The sequence below is a fragment of the Sminthopsis crassicaudata genome, chromosome 3 (genome assembly GCF_048593235.1).
Source record: "Sminthopsis crassicaudata isolate SCR6 chromosome 3, ASM4859323v1, whole genome shotgun sequence".
Lineage (NCBI taxonomy): Eukaryota > Metazoa > Chordata > Mammalia > Dasyuromorphia > Dasyuridae > Sminthopsis > Sminthopsis crassicaudata.
This window is the reverse complement of record NC_133619.1, coordinates 606,426,312-606,446,733: the sequence shown is the minus strand read 5'-3', so window position 1 is coordinate 606,446,733 and position 20,422 is coordinate 606,426,312. Positions and strand designations below refer to the sequence as shown.

The window sequence follows — 20,422 nt, the reverse complement described above, 5'->3', positions numbered from 1 at the left end:
TTCTGTTCCAAATTACCCTCTCCTCCCCACCCCCTCCCCAAATGGCAGGTAGTCAAATACATGTTAAATATGTTAAGCAATCATTTAAAAAAAAATTTGAATTCCAAATTCTCTCTCCCTTCTCTCTCTCCTCCCTGAGATGGCAAACAGTTGATATAACATATGCATGCAGTCACACAAAACACATTTCCTTATTAATCTTGTTGTGAAAGAAAAAGCAGACCAAAAAAAAAAAGGTATGCTTTGGACTATATTCAGACTCTATCCATTCTTTCTCTGGATGGGAATGTATTTTTCATCATAAATCCTTGGGAACTCTCTTAGATCATTGTATTGCTGAGAATAGTTAAGTCATTCACAGTTATCATCATACAACACTGTGATTGTGTACAATGTTCTGGTTCTTTTAAATTCACTTTGCATCACTTAAATATTTCCAGATTTTTCTGAAAGTATCCTGTTCATCATTTCTTGAAGCACAATAGTACTAGTTTTTAAAATATATATATATATTTGTTTTTAACATCTTTTTCCTTTTAAATTTTAGTTTTCAAATGATTTTCCTTCCTCATGGCTTTCCCCTACCCACTTAGAAGGCAAGCAAAATAATATTAGTTATTTATAGGAAATCATGCAAAACATATTTCCATATTAGCCACATTACAAAAAATGTAATAAAAAGTAAGAAAATTATACCCTAATTTACACTCAGACTTCATCAATTCATTTTTTTCATTGAGAGTCCTTTGGAATTGTCATGTATCATTGTATTGATCAGAGTAACCAAGTCTTTCATAGTTGATCATTTTTACAACATTACCATTAATATGCACAATAATCTTGTAAGGTAGCGTAGTCACTGCTGTCCTGGTCTGTGCTCTGGGCTCTATCTAGGAAGGGCCCCTGCTCCCCTGCAACCTTAAGCACGAAGCATTCCTTTTGGTCCCAGAACTATGACCAGGTCCTCTGATCTGCAAAAAAAGAGAATTTGGTAAAAGAGGCACAAAACCTCACTGAAGAAAATTACTTGAAAATTAGAATTGGCCAAATGAATGGTAATGACTCCATGAGATCTTAAGAAATAAAAAAAAAATCAAAATAATGAAAAAATAAAAGAAAATGTGAAATATCTCATAGGAATTCACACTTGAATTGAAAAACAGATCAAGTACAAATAATTTAAGAATCACTGGAGAGTCTACATATCATATTTCAGGAAATTATAAAAGAAAATTATCCCAATGTATTAGAACCAGAAGACAAAGTAGAAATGTAAAAAAATCCATAAGTCACTTGCTGGAAAAAAAACCTAAAATGAGAATTCTCAGGAATTATCATAGGTGAAGGAAAAAATACTATACACAGCCAGAAAGAATCCAAGTACAGCATAAACTTTGTCAGAACCACACAAGATTTATCAGCCACCATTATATAAAAAAGAGCTGAGGTCTTGGAACATGGTATTCCAGAAGGCAAAGGATCTAGGTTTAGATCCAAGAAATCTTAATTGCTTAGAGTTAAGCCAGGCCAATATCATAAAAATGATAGTGCTACCTATATTAATTGACTTACTCAGTGCTCTACCAATCGACTACCAAGACTACAATGCTATAATCAAAACTTTTTAGCATTGGATAAGAAATACAGAGGTTGGTTGGTAGAAAAGATTAGATACACAGTATACAGAAGCAGCAGAGCAATCTGAATTTTTGATAAATTGCTGTTCAAGAAAAATTAGTAGTCTGGAAGGAATTGGGCATAGACCAACACCTGAAACTACATGCCAAAATAAGTTCAGAATAGGTACATGATTTAGGCATAAAGGGTGACATCATAAGCCTATTATTATCCATCACATATATGATTAAGGAAAGATTTCTGTACCAAATAAGAGAAAAAACATTTATAGGCGATAGCTAATTGTTTTGATTACATAAAATTAAAAAGATTTTGCACAAACAAAACTGGCACACCTAAAATTAGATGAAGATCAGGAAACTGGGAAAATTATTTTTGCATTGTTTTTCTGAAGAAGTCTCAAATAACAGATATAAACATATGAGGTGCATTTGTTAAGTAAGACTCCATTGTTAACCCCAGAACTGGACTGGATTTATATTAAAAATAGTTGTAAACCAATGGGTTGAATTAGCCAAAGGTTGGTTTCTCAAGGAGGGTCAATAACCTGAAACATCCTTAGGCTGTTCACAGGGCTATGCTGTTGGAGAAGCTTTCTGAAGGCATTTGCCTTATTTCTCAGCTCACCCCCTGGTTCCTACCCTGTGTGGACAAGAACATTGCTGTCCTTTCTCCTCTGTCCCTGACTACCTCCACCTCACACTCAGTCGAGTTTCCAGGTTTAGAAGAGAGTAGGAAGTTTGTGTCTTTGGCCCTTAACAATTGGCACAGTGGCTTCATCCCAGCCCTATAGGGAAGGGAGCCAGGGAGAGGGGGTGCCATGTTTATTGAGTTGCTCATCCTGGACTTGCCCTTAGTCTATGTGTCCCTTCTTCTTCTCTGGTTGGTGATGGGGCGGAATGGAGAGCTTGCTGAACTTGGCCCCTGGATGCTTGGGGCTGAGCCCTGGCTCAGCCCCATCCCAGCTCTGTACCTTTAGTATTTAAGCCTCAGTTTCCTCAATCCCTAAAATGGAAATCACAAACTACTCTTAAATTTCCAAGCTCATAGTGGTGGTGAGAAAAAAACACTTTAGCAATTTAAAGCACTGATGAAAGGGGAGAGAGGATTAATGTGCACATTCAATATGAAGGGAACATTTGGACTTCTTGTTGACTTGTATACAAGAAGCTGATAGGACAACAAAATATTTTTTGCTGGTTTGAGAACTTTAAGATAAAAAGTTATTAGAGAGTTTGTTTTTTCTTGGTGAGAATATAGAGTAAATGTACTGATATAGAGGTGGTTGTGATAAGGGGAGGAGGGAGGGAAATATGGAGGGAGGGAGAGAAACACAGAGGGAGGGAGGAAAGGAGACACAGAGAGAGGGAGAAAAGGAGGGAGAAAGAAAGACGGAGGGAGGGAGGCAACCAAGGGGGGAAGGGAAAGAGAGAGAATATGTGAGTGTGTGGGTCTGTATCTGAGCAGGATCTGTGAGCTAGGGCATGCTTTTTGTTTTGTTTTTATTAGCCGGATCTGTACATATGGGGAGAAGGCTAACCTGCCCAGCTACCTTTCAGTCTGAGTGTGTTGTCAGAGTTGCTTTTCTAATGTTTATTTTTTCTCCCTGCAGCTGTACTTTTAGAAAAGAAGAGTCTAGGGAAATTTGATCATTCTTCAGCATAAAGGATGAGAGGAGAGAATGGCTTGTAAAAATGCACTTAACAGTTCAGAGAGTACTTGATACCTTCTTAATATGTGTCATGTCTTTCCCAAGGATTCTGAACAAAATCTGAGAAATTTTGGACAGGGAAATGGAGACCCAGTATCCTCTCTTTATAATCTGCCCTAGATAGCCATTTCATAGCTGTTCTATAGTGTTTATCATTTTTCTTGGCATATGTTTTCTTTTGCTTCTTCATGGTATCATCAACATATTTTGATCTATTTTGACAAATTAGTTTTCTTATCTGTTCAGTGAGAAAGTTAAACTATGAATTCTATTTTGTAATCATTTGTAAAATTGAATGTGGGTTTGATTGTTTTCAAGGTTATTTGTTTTATTTTTACTTTTATGAAGTTAAGAAACATCAATAAGCATGACCTAAGAACAAAATTAGCAGGAATCATTGGATTCCCTAACACAAGATAAGACTGTTGCAGGACTTGAAAACCATCAGGAATCATTGGATTCCCTAACACAAGATGAGACTATTGCAGGACTTAAAAGCTTGCAGGAATTATTAGATTCCTGGCACATGAAGTAATGGACAATTTTGGACATATTTCTAGTCCTAGAAATATGGACTTGTATGATTCCTCATGTTGATTCATGTGATTTGTTACATCACTACTAGCCTGTGTTATGTTACTATGTACTTAGGCAATTTATGTAATTATGTGTAATACCTCCCCTATTGATGGATTTATGTGTACCTGTTTCAACTGAGCCCCTTTAGAAACCTGCTAATATGATTTGACTTCCCATTTCCTTTGGTGTTTTCACCTCCCTTCCTGAGACCTCAGGGAGAGCGTGATCACCTTCTTTTTTGGAGTTCTCACCTCTTTGAAAAGTCAGGGAGGTCATGACCACCTATGTTGTAAACCAAAAGAAATCGGGAGATGTTATGATTCTTATGTTATGATTCTTACAAGGTGCTAAGATAGAGACAATAATTATCTAATTTAGCATGTTTCAGTATGATTGATCTGATCCTACAAGGAGATGTTATGGGCCAGTATTTGAAACAAAGTACTAAGTGAAGTGAGGAGACAGTGGTTAAATCTAATTTAGCATTGATTTAATCCTACAACAAATAATGGTTTCCTAGTGATATAATGATGGAATATACTCAGTGTGGAGCATATAAGCTAGAAGTTCTCAGGGCCAAAGAGGGACTCAGAGAGATTGAGAAGCCAGGATTCAGTTGGGCAGAAGTGAGGAAGACAGAGAAGTGGTGGCAGTCTGTCCTCTGGAGAACATGGAAACTAAGATCCGGAAGGCCTCCAGAAAAGCTAGCCAAGCCCCAAGTGAAGGAAAGAGAAAATAAAGGATTTGGACTTTTAGCTACATTTGGAGTGATTGTTACACTGAATTGAAACAAAGGCTGCTCCAGGAGGCCCCCAAGCAATCTGCTCCCAGAGAACATTATATTTTAAAGAAAAATATTACAGAGTAATAGAAGAATTGTGTATGAAACTGTGAATCTCTATTATGTACATCATTTGTTTTAAATTATATATTCAGTTTGACACATAGGACTGCCACTGATCTGCTTATCTTTCTCCTTCTCTTGTTTTATTGACACTTTTTTTTCTTATTTTCTTGTATTTTTAATAATATAATCGTTATTACTATGCCAGTGAAATCATAAGTTTCTATCCCAGTTCTGTCTCCTTTCACTCTGTTGGTTATCAGTTTATTGCTATAACCGAAAGTTGGGTTTTTCCCCCCCTGTGTATGGGTCCTTTTCCTTTGTGTGTGTGTGTGTGTGTATGTGTGTTTAGGGTTAAGTTTAGTGACTTTGGGGATATAATTCTAAATTCACAGAACTACCAGAAGTGCATTAATGTGCTGGTCCTCCCAAACCCTGCCAAGAATTGTCATTTTTTTTTTTTTTTTGCCATCTTTGTCAGTCTGATGAGTGGAACCATTGAGTTGTTTGAGTTTCCATTTCTTTATTATTATTATTATTATTATTATTATTATTATTATTATTATTATTATTATTATTTTATTTGGGATATTTTTTTCACACTGTTGCAAATAGCTTGCATTTTCCTTTTTTTTTTTTTTAAATCACTATTAATATCCCTGAGGTTCTTTCACAGTTAACTAATACAGCTACAATTTGAACTCTAATAATTTTTCACCATGGTGTGCCTTTAGAGGAGTAACAACCAGCATTTGTGGTATGAAAAATGCTTCTGTCATTGTCAAATAAATGTCTGTCATTTAGAAAATAAAAGTAGCTGAATCATTTTTAGCAAAAAATTTTTTGAGAAATGCTCCTGGATCAAAAGCAGATCAGTCTGACCTTGCATACTCTCCCTTCCATTGTTTAGATTTTCTGAATCTATGAACATTTCTTCAGTGAAAAATTTCAAGTATCTTAGTGTGGCTATCAAAAATTTCGTGCAAATGCTATAGCATGTTTCTTCTCTAGGGGATTTGTCATATGGTAGTGGTGCATCTGGTTTAAAGCATCATTTTAATAATGATCCTGATTAATTCTGTGGCCTGGGGTCCATTCATAGCATCAGAATTTTAATACTCATTTAAGAACTATAGTGTGTTTCTATATTATATGAATGGGAAGAAGTTTGATAGGTGGAATGAAATGTAAAGTTTTAGGTAGAACAATATCATATCTTAAGCCTGTAGTCTTTTCATATTTATTCTCACAGATCTGTGAGGTATCTGTACAAGTACACAGTCTATAAAGAACTAGATGCCTGCTTTTGAATAGAGAACCCTGAGCTACATACCCAGTTGCATGGTTTTGGACATTCACCTCTCTGGGTCTTATCTGTAAAATGAGGGGATTGCATTTTTATTATCCCCATTTGAATCATGCCTCCAAACGATTTTTCCCCCAATTTGAACAATTCCACACTGTTATAACATGAAACAGGCAGATGTTATTTGTATGCATAAATTGTATAACTTTGAATTATCTGGAAAATGGTACAAGAATTGACATTATCTAGTTCCTTTTTTTTTTGTCAGTGACTTCAGTAATGGTCTTCAAGGAAAGTATTATGCATCATGTAGAATTTTTGTAAGGCTATTGCAACTTTAGTAGGTAAACTCTGAAATTTTCTTTTTTGTATTTGCACAATTAAGTGATAAATCAGAATGAAGCATTTGTTATCTCTCAGAACCACAAAGAAGTGTGAGGTGAACAACTGGCTTCCTAGTTCAGTGATAGCCAGTTCACGTGGAAAGGCTACTAAACTTGCTTTTCCTTAAATACATTAAATTATTGATTTCATTGGGATTGCCTGTGGTGGATGGGAAACAGCAACTTTGAGAGCCTTGTCTTGAGTATAAGTTTTTACACGGATGATCACTGGGTCAGCAGGAGAAGATTGAGCTCCTGTGCAGGGAATGTGGCCCTCTGAGTGGTTTTTGGCTATCTTATCCCAAGCTGCATGATTTGGGACAGTTTTAGACAGATAAATACAGGGGGGCCAAATAGATAAATGCAGATAGAGTAAGTAGCAGCAGGGTGGAGCAGAAAACCCCTCTGGACTTGGAGATGAGATGCCCATAAGCATTGATTAAAAGCACTGTGCCTGGCCCTGTATTAGTACTGGGAATGCAAATTAAGCAGAAAGAAAGATGGTCTCTCAGCCCTCAAACCTAGGTCCTGATAGGAAAAGGCTGGAAAAGGGACTGTGCGGTGGTGAAGTCTGGATTGCCAGACAGAGCGGTGAGAGGAGTGAGGACTGGACACAGGACTGCCCCCAGAGGCTGGGGCCTCCAGGCCAGAAGCAGGGTGGGAGAAGTCCAGGCAGGAGGTGGTGCCAGGGTGTGAGGGCGAAACTGACCCAACTGGCACCTGACCAGACCCAAGGGCAATGCCTTGGGAGAAGGTGCTGGGCTCAGTGGTTGGAGGGAAACCACACGGAGGGTAGGACTGGGGGGCATGGATGGGTAGAGGGAAGCTCTGTTTTGAACCCAATGAGTTTGATGTGACAGTTGACTGATTAAATGTAATTAATGATGGAACTGTGTGCCATTGCTATTGACCATGGCTTTTAAAATGCATAGGCTGTTTGAACTGACAAATGGACTGTGTTTTTAAAGTTCATTTGTAACTTAGGTGTTTGGAATCCTGAACACATTTCTATAAACAACCTTCTAAATGGTGGCTAGGTGCCCAGCAGCCTACAAAGGCTAGTTTGTGAGCCATAATGGAGCTCCAAGAACACTGGATACTTGCTGTTTGGAGGGAAAAACTTGGTAGAAAACAATGCAGGGGAAGCCATCCTTTACTTTTAAACATATAAAACACGTTTCCCTCTCCTGAAACCACTTGACAATGGCTTTTCATGGGGCAGTTGGTAATTAGTCTCCAAGGTGATGGCAGCGGAGTGCGCGAGGGCACTTTCTGCCAGGCCACAGAGGCAGTGACGGAGGGCCTCGCAGCCTCTCTCTGAAGGCCAGCTGTGTGACTTACCTTGGGGCTGTGGCTCACTGCGAGCTGGGGTGGGGGGAGTGGCTTAGAGTAGCTTGGGAAGCTGTTATTCTTTTGATCCAAGTCCATGGGCTGCTGTCCAGTGGTTGCTGGGTAAGCTGTGTTCCCTATGACTTGTAGAGGGGGAGAGTGAAGAAGAGAGGCTAATGTAGAAATCCCCATGGTAGAGGCGACTTGTATTCCTTTTGTGAGAGAGAGAAGTAGAAGCTGGAGGGGCATTCTGGCAGAGGTGAGCCCATGCGAGCCTGTCCAAGGGAAGAGCAGAGAAGCTGCCCACACTGGTGTTTTGCTGCCACTGAAATAGGGGGTGTAGAAGAAGGTGGCATCTTTTCCTGATTCATCTCATTTGCAGCTTGCCTATGGTTATAGTTTAGAAGGGTCTAAGATAAGCTAGATAACTAAATTAACATAAAACTATCATGGAAAAATAATTGTAAATTACTACTTTGCTGATAAACTTTTATTAGTAATAACAACAGCAGTTAACATTCTTAACATCATTAACATTCTTAAATCTGCTGGAGAACTGGAGCAACTGTGATTTGTATAATATAGCTATTTACTGTGTTATTTTGCTTATTGGTTTTCATAGACAGTTGTCTTCCTCCTCCCGTCTTTTTAGTTTAAACTCCTTTGGTTAGATCTACAAGACTCTAGGCAATAACAGCATTTTTTTTTTTTTGGATTTTATTTATTTATTTACTTCATTTTTTAAAAAATTTATTTATTTATTGTTTGTTTGTTTTTGTTTATTTGTTTGTTTTTTTATTTTATTTTATAATTATAACTTTTTTTTTGACAGTACATATGCATGGGTAATTTTTTACAACATTATCCCTTGCACTTACTTTTGTTCAGATTTTTTTCCCTTCCTCCCCCAACCCCCTCCCCCAGATGGCAGGCAGTCTTATACATGTTATTTAACATATATATTATATTATATATTATAATATATTCTAGCAATAACAGTATTTAAAAAATAAAAAAAAATTACGTCATTTAAATTTTCTAAGTTATTCCTCTCTTATTCTTCCCAGAGGAAGAAAAAAAAAATTTTTAAGCAAAACTAATCAGCACATCAGAGAAATCAGACATCTATCTGAAATGTTCCACACACATAATCTTCCCATTTTTGTTTAAACAAACAAACAAACAAACAAAACCAAAAGGCCAGGGGAAGGAAGGTACCTTCTTACATCTCTTTGGGTCCAAGCTTGGTTACTCAACTTCAATTATTTAAATAATGTCATTACCAACCTTTCTTAGGTGCCCTTCATCTCTGGCAAGGAGCCATTATATTATTTTATAAGACTTATTGCAAGTATCCAAATCTCACGCTTGAGCACCATCTTCTCAATCAGTTTGTGTTCTTCCAGTTCTTTCCTCCAGATCTTTTGTTTCATTTTTAATCTCTTAGTTGAGTCTCAGGGTTTCCAAGATCCCCATTATCTGTCCCTAGACACATTGAGAGATGGTAGGTAGTCTGGTTTGCCCGTGCAGGTGCTAGTTTTGGTGGCTCCCTTTTCTAGCTCTTGTGACCTTCTGGTTGACTTGTACAATTCTTATGGAGTAGGAGAAGTCACTTATTGTAATTTGTCATTGGATTTCTTTCTTTTTTATTTAAATTTTATTTCTTTATTATTGTTACACTTTAAATTCTAAACTGTTTCCCTCTTTTCTATTTTACACTAGAGAAAACCACTATTTGACACAGTTTTATAAATAAATATAAAACCATATTTAATATCCTTCTGTTTATCAGTTCTTTCTCTGGAGTTTTCATAGGTCTTTTGTAGTTGGTTTGAGTATTTATAATACTTGAAGAATAATTTGCAGTTGCTACATACACCATTTTTTTGGTTCTGCTGATTTTCTCTTCATTATTTCATGTTTTTTCCTAAAATCAACCAACTTGTCATTTCTTACAGCCCAGGAGTATTATGTCATAATCATGGACCACAACTTGGTTAGCCATTCTCCAATTGAGACATCCCCTCAATTTCTAGTTCTCTACAAAGAAAACTGCTATAAATATTTTAGAACATAGGGGTAGCTAGGATAGAGTGGAGAGAGCACCAGCCCTGAAGTCAGGAGGACCTGGGTTCAAATCTGACTTCAGACACTTAACACTTACTAGCTGTGTGACCCTGGGCAAATCACTTAACCCCAATTGCCTATACAAACAAACATTTTGGAACAAATAAGTTTTTTTCCCTTTAATTTTTTCCTGATCACCTTGGAAAACAGACCTAGTTGTGATATCACTGGGTCAAGGAATATACAGTTTTATAACTCTTTGGGCATAATTCCAGATTATTCTTCAGAATGCTTGTATCAAATAATAGTTCCACTAACAGTGTATTAGTGTCCCAGTTTTTCCACATTCCCTCCAACATTGTCATTTTCCCCTTCTATCATCTTAGCTAATCTGATAGCTGAGATGATCTCCAAAACTATTTTAATTTGCATTTCTTTGATCAATAATAATTTAGAGCATTTTTAATATCTATCTATATATAGATATATGATATACTTTTGATTTCTTCTTCAAAAACTTCCATTTCATATTCTTGGAGAATAACTGTTATCAGTCTCGGGATCTTTATTTGACTGGTCACAAATTTCAGAGTTTTGCTAGATTGGGTCTGTGGGAGCTGGGCAGCCTCCACCCAGGCGGCATTTTGGCCAAAAGCCCTTGACCACCACCCATTCACTCCCCAGTCTACTTTTCTCCTCTGAGGCTCTTGTTTTGGTCAGCACCACCTGGACACTTAGAAGGTTCCCTCAGAGACTTGGATTCATCCTTAGCAGGAGGGAGTTCGAGTATTCCTAGAGCTGCCCATTCTTTATAGGGAGCAAGAAATCTGCTAAAGAATAGTTTTCTGTCAACTCGGGGAAATTTCTTAAAAATCACAGAGGATCAGACTTCTTGAACTTTCCTGTTTATGGCTCCATTGTGATGGGAAGGAACAGTTTGGATGGGGCTGCTGCCCACTGCTGAGCTGCCACCCTCACCATTGCACTAGTCAGGGGGCTTGGAAAATGGAGCAGCTTTGTGGTAGGAGAAAGTCGTCGTGAGCATTGTCACGGTTTTTTTAGGGGCTTCCACAGAAGGGATGAGGGTTACTGTGTCGGCTCCCCCGGCTTTTTTATACGGGAAAAGTGTCCTCTTCATTGGTGTGTGCAAAGAATTCCAGACTTGCAGTCTAGAGACTGGGTTTTAACACGGATTTAAATCCTACCTTTGGTACTTAACAATTGTGTGACCAGAGTCATTAAAAAAGCCACCTCTGCTCCTTGCCTTCATTGCTAAAGGCCTGTCCCCAGTGGATTGTAAACTCTGACCATTTGTGCCAAACTGGGAAGCCTTCAAGTGTGGATCTCCAGGAGATGGAACTGGAAGGCCCATCCCCAGGCAGCTTCCGTCGGGGGCCCAGGAAGAATGGCCTGGACCTCTCCCCCAGCTCCTCCATCCTTCACCTTTCCCCCAGGCCCTCTGTCCTCTTCTGCTTTCTGGGGTATTGGAGATTGGTCTGTCTCAGGCCAGCTCTGATCAGCAGCAAGGAGATTGTCCCTCCAGGTCCCCCCCAAAGGAAGCTGGGAGTCACAAAATAAAGCACCTCGACCTCTTGCCTGTCTGCTTGGAAGTGCCTCCTCATTCAGGCCATTCCTCCCGTTCTTTTCCTGTTTTGTGTACCATGCAACCACACTGAAAGGACCTTTCCTGGACTTCAGGGATGACAGTGTAACCCTCCATGGTTCCCTGTTGTCTACCAAATAAAGTTCATATTTCATAGCCTGATATTCAAGGCCTTCCTAATCTGGGTCTGCTTTGTCTTTCCTAACCTTAATCCACACTATTCCCTTTCACCTAATGCAATTGTGGGATATTAAGAAATTTGAACTTGAGGCCAAGACCTAAGTTTTAATCTTATCTCTGACTCTCAGTGTTTCATGACCATGGGTCACTTCACCTCTGAAAATCTCAGCTTCCATATCTGTAAAAGAAGAGGATTGTTTAGATGCTTCTTGAGGGCTGTATCTGCCTCTGATTCAGGAGTTCTTAATCTTTTTTTTTTTTTTTTTTTTTGGCAGTCCAGTGAAATCTGGATTTCTATATCAGAATGTTTTTTAATGCATGAAATAAAGCATATAGGATTTGCAAAAAAAGTAAATTCTATTGAAAACTTGTGATCAAAATGTTTTCAAAAAACAAGATAAATTCATATACAGGTTAAGACTCTAGCTCCAAATCTGATTTTGTGATTCCTTTCTTTTTCATTTCCATGTCATTGCTTATACTACTACTTATGCTAGCCATGTTTGCCCTCTTTTCTCCAAACCCCTCTCCTGGCCATCTTTGCTTGTTGGGATTACTCAACAATTTTCCGACTCAAATGGCACCATCTCCATAGAGCTTCTTCATGTCTGCTCCACCCACCTATAACCTGGCAACAAATTTTCTCTCCTCTGACTCATGATCTTATGGTCTCATTGCATTCTATTTAATGATCCCCTATTATCTGCCCCCATTAGTGTAGAAGCTCCTTGAGGACAAGAGTAGGGTGTAGAGATAATCCTTGTTTAGGGACCAGCTGGCCCCTGAGATTCCTCTGATGCCTGAGGTTCTAGGTTTGATTTTTTTTCACCTAGTACACCTAGTACAGTGATGGAAGGCTGACTTGACTCTTAATAGATGGCTGAATTAAATTATTCTTTCTCTAAATGTCCTATCTCCTTTCCCCTTAATCCTGTGTTAATTTTTTACCTAACCTTGGTCTTCTTCTGTGTTCCTCAGGCTGGCAGTGATGGAGAGAGCATAGGAAACTGTCCCTTCTCCCAGAGGCTTTTCATGATCCTTTGGCTCAAAGGCGTAGTATTCAGTGTCACGACTGTTGATCTGAAAAGGTAAGGAAGCTCGGCCCTTCTCTCCAATAAACTTGGTCTCTCCTGAGTTATTTCACAAATTTTGCTGGGTTTTTTCCTCCTCTGTAAGCATCACAGCCAGAATACTCTGGCCAGATTGGAGCCACCTGGATGTAATAATCCCTATTCAGAAGCCAGAGTCAGCAATTATGTATCTTCCCTCACAAGTACTCCTGCTAGAAACTTCCTTCAGTTCTACCATAGATTTATTGAGTAGCTGAGTTTTAGCCTGAAAATCATGAAATTTCTCCAAGATCGCAGGAATCCGTAACAACACTGCTTTCTTGCCAGGCTCTCGGGATATCCAGGAGTGGGTAAGGAGGCTGAGGGCTGAGCTTCTGGAGCACCTGGTGGTGACCCCGAGATCCTTGCTGAGGAGCAGGAGCCATCTGTTAAGTGGAGAGGTACCGCACGCCTAGGGTCTTCCACTCCTCAGTGCTCTGGGACTCTCATCTGCAAAATTGGGGGGGGAGGTTTGAGGAATCTCTTGGGTCGTCTCCATCTCTAAAATGTGCAGATGGATATGATGTTGAGTTTTTCCTGAGTGGAGTATAGCTAGAATTATCCGCCCTGTCACTTGAAAGAGATTTGGCTTCCATGAGAGGCTGAAGAGAGACTCCCTCTCCATGGTGTGGAGGGAGCTGCTTGGAGACCCCTGGAAGGGGTCTTGGTAGAGAGTCGGCAGGCATGGGCTGTCCATTGGACAGGGCGGTGCTCGGGGGCTATCCTAGTCTAACCTCAGGTGGCAAACAAGCCTGGGAGCCAGGCCTCAGGGAGGAAGCTCAGTCAGGTGGCCTGCATCCTCGTCTGCCAGGGGTCTTTGAGCGGGGAGTGCTGTGCTGCACCTGGAGCCCTGGTCAGTGACAGTTTGGCCACGTTTTTGCCATAAGAACTCTCAGGTGTTCTCAAAATGTGCCTGGTGGTTAGAGCTGCCCCACGGTGGGGTGTCTCCTTTCCAGCCATCCTGGGGTCATCCCAGAGCCTTCATAAAGCTTCCCATACTCAGGCTGTCCTGCGTACGACCTTCCCTCCCTCCCTTCCTCATGTTTCACAGATGTGGAGTTTACTTATAGCAAGCAGGTGAGGATGACTTCCAGGTAGTGATTTCAGTGCCTCAGTTGCCCCGACTTGTCCTCTGGGCTTCCCTGCTGCCGCTTTTGGGAGTCCTGGGAAGAAATATCTTCTTGCTGTTACCACTTCTTTCATGGGAAGGCAGATTTAGATTGTAAAGGGGAGAAGGACTTTTATAATGAAAGAAGCTGTAGAAGGAGAAAATGTGGAGTTGTGAGATGCCTCAGAAAACCCCAAAGAAGCAGGTCCCTCTTCGGAGCATCGGGGTGCAGAGGCACTATAGCAGGTGGCTCAGACTCACAGAGCTTTCTCCCCCCCAACCCTGAGGGGTCTGATCTGCTATTAACTGTTTTTCAGAGGAGAGTAGATCATCCAGGCAAGGGAAATGATTAGGCTGAAGTCACCCAGGTCTGAGAAGCCGCTTTTAGCCTAGGCTCTGTGCTGGGATCTCTGCCACATCACATTTGGGAGAGCAAGCCTTAATTGCATGGTCCCAGGGCGAGGTGACCTCACTCTAGCACTCTTGAAAGAGGGCAGTCATGGGGGGGGGTGTCACCTTGCGTTTGGAGTGAATTCCTCGTGCATTCAGATCTGTCAGGGAGACCCCTGGATGGATCCCAACCCCAAAAGGAAACATCCTGGTTACAGTTCCTAAGAATAGATCTTGCCACCAGGCACACGCCCTGACTGCGGCTGAAAATACTGGGATTTTTCCTATCCCATTTTTGGCTTGGAACAAGTGAGTCGGCCCTCCTCTGAATGAGTTACTTTACTCCATACAATGCTCAATTGTGATACTTTACTCAGGAATTCTGAAATGAGCTATGGAAATCCACAGTTCCCAAAAGGATGGAGACCTATCTGAATATTTGAGTAATAGTGTGCTTGAATTTGAATAATGCTATACTTGCTTTTGAGTTCTCCATTCCTCAGACATATTAGTTGATACTAAAATAGGGGAATATTTGAGTGCAAAGGAAATTGCACAAACACTACTCACACTAGGGAATACAGTATTGGGGGATGTAGAACTTTCTAGCACCCTTTTTTTTTCCCCTTCAAATTCTTGGCTCTAGAAATCATTCTTTTTCCTAACACTACAGAGTAACTTTTAAGCACATTGTGTAATCCACAGGAAAAGAGAAGAAGCAACAAAAAGTAATTTATATACTGCTTTGCTTTTTAAAATCCAAATGCACGCCTAAAATGCTCCAATGTATAAGTGAGACCGGGAACTTATTATCCCAGTGATTCCTTGCTTCATGTACACTCACCTCTTTTGCACATTTTACCCATGATCTTCTCTGAGCCCTTTGTAAGCAGTCTACTTATTGGGCCTTCTTGTGTTTTTTCAAAACATATGCAAGGATAATTTTTCAACATTGACCTTGAAAAATCTTGTATTCTTATTTCCCCCCCCTTCCTCCCACCCCTTCCCCAGATGGCATGTAATTCAATATGTTAGACATGGTAAAAAATTATATATTAAATCCAATATAGGCATACATATTTATACGATTATCTTGCTGCCCAAGAACAATCAGATCAAAAAGTTTAAAAAAAAAAAAAAGAGAGAGAGAGAGAATTTTTCTTCTTTAATTGAGGAGAGTAGCTGCCCATCTGTTATTGCCTTTTTTCAACCTACAACTGGTCTTTTCTGAATATATAATACCTTTAATAGGCCTTTTATATCACATCTTAAGTATGAGGGATAACTGGGGCTATGTCACCATCATGGCTCTCTGCTTTCTGGGATCATAGTGGACCATGATTTGCAGTCATGGTAGTATTACTAGGAGAGAATACTGGTTTTAAAAAAAGATGAACTTTTGCATCAGTGAGTACTTTGAGATTATGGAAAGCAAAGCACAAAGAATTTAAAATGTCTTTTGTGAAATGGATTTAAAAATTATGATTATATTTTTTGCATATGTGTGGGTGAAAAGAGGCCTTTAATGTACTCAGTTTTCTGCCTTTAAGGATAAGTGCTCAATTCTAGAGGTCTTGAGACAAAAACAGTCCCCTAATGAGACCGATGGGGAATAAAGGGACTCTTAGAAACCCATTCTACTTGTGGATAAAATGATTGTCACATGACACCTTTTCCATAAGAACAAATCCTTTTCCAGCTGTGGTTGGCCCTGTGGGAGATCTTTTTTGAGTTGCTGTCTGTGCTAATAACTCCACTGGTATTCATGGAACCCTATGGAGTCTTTGAATTAGTTTCCTTAGCTTGATTGCCAGTATAAACATGACTGGTACCATGAGTGCTTTTGTAGGAGTTGTTTTTATGAAAAAGAAAAAAGCAAATCTGAACCTCATTTTTTATTCGTGTTGCATATTGTGTTTAGAGAACTTAGAGGCGAAACAGATTTCAAAGAATCAAAAGCTCAAAAAGAATTTAGAGTTCCCCTGACATGGGCCCTTGGCTGAAGGGTAAAGGGACGCAGGCTGCCCACTGCTGCCTGTCCAGGGCTCTCCCAGTGGTGATGAGCTTCAGCAGTTTGGAGGATTAAAATTGTTGGGGACTCCAAAGGCTGACATGTACATGGCTGAGGTGCGTTGGAAGGGAGGATCCATGTAGGAGAATGGCATCTGTCAGTGAGGATGCACAGGACAGGATGCTCCCAGAGCCTGGAAGGAGGCCTCTAGCATTTCCCCTGTGGACAGTTTAGGAAAAGGGGCAAGGGGTCTCCAAGTGCAGAGACTGGCTGGTCCTGGGACGGCCTGCAGGAGAGGCTGTCTTCCTGAATTCTTCAGAGTGCTAAAACATTAGTGTGTCTGGTAATATTAGTTAGTGTGTCAGGTGGTGTCAATGCCAGGAATGTTTAGGGCTTGATCTTTGGTCATCAAATGAGATAATGTCTGTAAATTATTTTCCACACTAATTGCACAGAATGGGTGCTTCAATGCTTCTTTAGTTTCCTTCCTCCTTTCCCCCTCCTTCCCTCCCTTCCCATATTTCCTTTCCATCTGATAAGCGATCCAGTCCAGGTTTGAGCTCCTTACAAACTCCTTCCACCTTCCAGGGTACCTGACTGACATTCTTCACGTCAGTGACCAGCAGCCTTTCCTGTTATCTTCTGTATCACCAGAAGCACAGATAGTTACTATTGACAAACCTAAGAGAGAGACCTAGGACCAGGGGGTAAAGGCTACAAGGGGCAAATGGAAGCCACAAAACCCTTAAAATTGAAGCCGTGTTCAGTAATGCAGCATGCTGCCTGAGGATGTTAACTCCCTGTTTGTGGGGGAAGCAGAGGAGAATCTTCTATCTGGGGCTCTGTTCTAAAAAAGTCCTTGCCCTGCCTAAGTGCTCTTGCAGTGGGAAGGGAGAGACAGGAGGGTTCTCACTTGAGAGGATCAGGAGACTGAGATCTGGCAGCTGGAACGTGACTTACTAAGGTCCCAAGCTAACTAAGAGGAGCCAGAACTGGCTTAGGATCAGGGTTTTCTTTGTCCCAGGGCTGAGGGATGGGGGTGAGTGGGATAGGAGAAGGGGCCGGGATCTGGGGAGAGCTGCTGGGACATGGGGGAGGGAGAGGATCCCTTAACAATGGTTTTGAGAAATGGGGATGAGAATTGTAATTGTTATATATACAAGAAACCCATCCTTTTCCAGAATCGTCGATGTGAGCACCATCACTCATGAGAAAATGTCTTCTGTTGTCCAAGGTTACTCAGGGTGAACCAGGGAAGAAGCAATTGAGTCGTTTGGTTTGCTTTTGATGCTGAATCAGAAACAAAGCCGGCCGGGCCTTCAGTGCTCTCTCTTGGCAAGGGCAGCACAGTGGGGAGTGGGGGGGAGGTGATCTCATCCCCTCGGACTTCCTTCCTTTCCCAAAGCAAACATCCCGGCTCCAGACAGTTAGTGGCCAAAGTCACTCATCCGCTTTGGGTGGGGGGGAGTCAAAGGGGCTTCTCTTGCATGTTGCCTCTGTGGACACCCCAGCTGGCTTTCTCAAGAATTGAGTCTTTGTGAAGCTAGGTGGTCACTGGGGACTGACCCCAGTCAGAGGGGGTGACCATTGATCAAAAGTGGGGGGTTTTGGAGGAAGCTGAGGAGAGGTTCTCGGGGCATTTCCCTGCTGACCATCTAGTGAGTGGGACTCCCCAGGAGGACAAAGGAGAGCCCCTCGCCTTCCTTTGTCTGAGGCCCAGCCTCCTGCCTGGGCAGCCCATGGCCCCATCTTTCTTCCAAAGAGGGTCTTCAGGAGTCGCCCTTCAGCTCTGGGTCTGCACTTTTACCTGCAGAGATGGCTGGGGCATGAGGTCAGAGGCAAGGCCACAAATTCCTTTTCTCAGTAGGGGTTTTCACAAGCATCTCCTCAGGGCCTGAATAAGCTGGTCTCCAGGAAGCAGCAAGTCCTGCAGTGAAAAGGTGGGGCCAGAGAAGCCAGCCCAGCCCTGCTGCTTTTTGGCAGGATTCTCTGGATGGTCACTGACTTCTTGAGACTCATATTCTTCCTTACTGTGATGGGGGCAATCGTCCCTGACCCAGACGGGCTTGTTTCAAGAGTGACATGAAATCCTGCACGTAAGGTGCTCTGCAGCCCTAAAGCCTCCCAGCTAGTCTTCAGAAGGGGATTTCTTGCACAGATAACAGCTACAGTGAACAAATGCAGCTTGCCCCAGCTGCTCCAGCTGGCTGGGGAGAGGGACTTGGGAATTTTTAGCATTTTGGGCATAGGCCATGATGGGCTCCCTTGGCCAGCAGCCCTGCAGACCTCCCTCCCGGTGGGCAGTTTGTGACTGATGGCATTGGAACAGAGAATTCCTCTGGAAGATCAGAACCCATCTCCCAGTGGCCCACATCCAGAAGGCTCCTAGGACAGTGTCAGAGCTCCTGCCTAAAGGTCTGAGCTCTCTGATTCCTAGCCTCCTGGAACCCAACCTCAACCAAGGCCTTTGCAGTTTGGGGTAGTGCCAGGCAGAACTTGGGCAAGCCTCATACTGTCTGAGACATTATTGGTATTGGTCAGAAACCTGTAATTGTAGCTCTAAGGGGCTCGCCAAGAAGCACCACCCTCTGTTGCTCTTATGAATGCAATTGTTTCTGATTAGTGAACTCACCCACAGTTAATTGGTTTTAATATGCAGGGGTCAGTTTTTGTTCATAAATAATTACACAGCAGTGACATAGAATTCAGGAGTTGATTTCTGTTCATGAGAAACAGTCTGAAAAAAGGGACATAATGGAAACAGCTCAGAAAGCTGTGCTATTTGCCTCTTTTTGCCACTTATGGCTTGTTGCTTTAGGAGGCTTCAGGGTTGGTTTTTTTTTTTTTTTTTTTTTAAGTGTTTCTGAATTAGCCATGTTCTCATAGAATGTTAGAGCTGCAAGGAAATTAGAATTCTTCTAGCTCAAATGTCTCCTTTTAGATAAAGATTTATTTAAATTCTAACTTGAACACCAAATATATACTCTGTAGAATGAGATTGTATATCAGATTGTGATTTGATTATTTTTCTTTTAAAATATGTAATGAATTCAACATGTAGATTATTCCCCTCATTACCTTCTTTACCTTCCCTCTCCCTTCCCCACCAAAAAAAAAAAAAAAAAAAAAAGATAAAAAAGGAGGACCAGAAGGAATCATAGTCAGGAAAGTTTTGTCCAGAGATGGAATTGGCCCCTTGAGAAATGGTGAGAGCTGCCCTGCTTCTCTCTGATCTCCTTATTTTACTTTTGTTTTCTTCTTTCTGTAAGGAGGTGCCCCAGCCTTGTCCTGGTTCTATCTCCCATTACACCCCTATTCTCCTATCTAACTGGGGGAAAAAAAAGAAAAACAAAACCCTTGTACCAATATTCAGAGCAAAGCGTATTCCCACATTGACTGTGTCCACTGACACATTGCATTCTGCATCTTGAGTCTGTCACCTGTTAGCAGCTGGTCACCATGCTGCTTCAGCCCCATGCTCTAGTCAGAGCTCTGGAGTCTTTCCAAGATTTTTTCTTTACAGTGTATCTGGCCATATATTGTTATGTTCTGCATAGGTCACTGCACCATTTTATACAATTCTTCTACTTTTCTTTTCTAACATCTCTATCCCTTTACCCTGACACTGCCCAGAGAGAATCCTCCCTGCTACACAGAAGGTGAGCCAGGAAAGCCCTTGTCAGCTGGGCCTGGGATGTCTGCATCTTCTGGGGGTCACTCCCCGTCGGTGGTGGCAGTTGGAGCTCTGATCCTCTGCAGTCACGGCTTTTCAGCTTTATTTCCAGCCAAATGGGACTCCTCACTCTCCAGCTGGGCATCGGCCTCCCATGTTTTACAAAGGCTTTCTCTATTTTTTTGCAGGGTTCTGCCTCTTTTCTCTTCTGCCTGTAGAAATTCTTTTCTATAGATGTGAAGCCCCCTTCTTCCTTTCTCCCAACAAAAAGCACTGTCACCTTTTTTCCTACATCCCTTTTGTTTCAGGTCCATCTTTCCTCACCTTCTAGAGCAGATCTTGCTCATATGTGGTCACACTCCTCTGGAATCTCAACTTTTGGGCAGGAACTGTCATTCTTTTCATGTTTTTAGAGGTACCTTTTTTGTATTTATTGTATTTATTGTACCTTCAGTAGTGTGCTGTTTAAAATCAGTTAATACCTTTCAAGG

The 20,422-nt window shown here is 41.2% G+C and overlaps 1 protein-coding gene across 1 annotated transcript in view; it reads left to right on the top strand.

Annotated features, from left to right (window-relative positions):
• Positions 1-20,422, top strand: part of CLIC4 (chloride intracellular channel 4) — a 75,985-nt gene that overhangs the window by 33,153 nt on the left and 22,410 nt on the right. Inside the window, exon 2 of the mRNA XM_074305813.1 lies at positions 12,619-12,728. Within this exon, the coding sequence (XP_074161914.1) occupies positions 12,619-12,728 (110 nt within the window). The remainder of the gene's footprint in view (positions 1-12,618; positions 12,729-20,422) is intronic.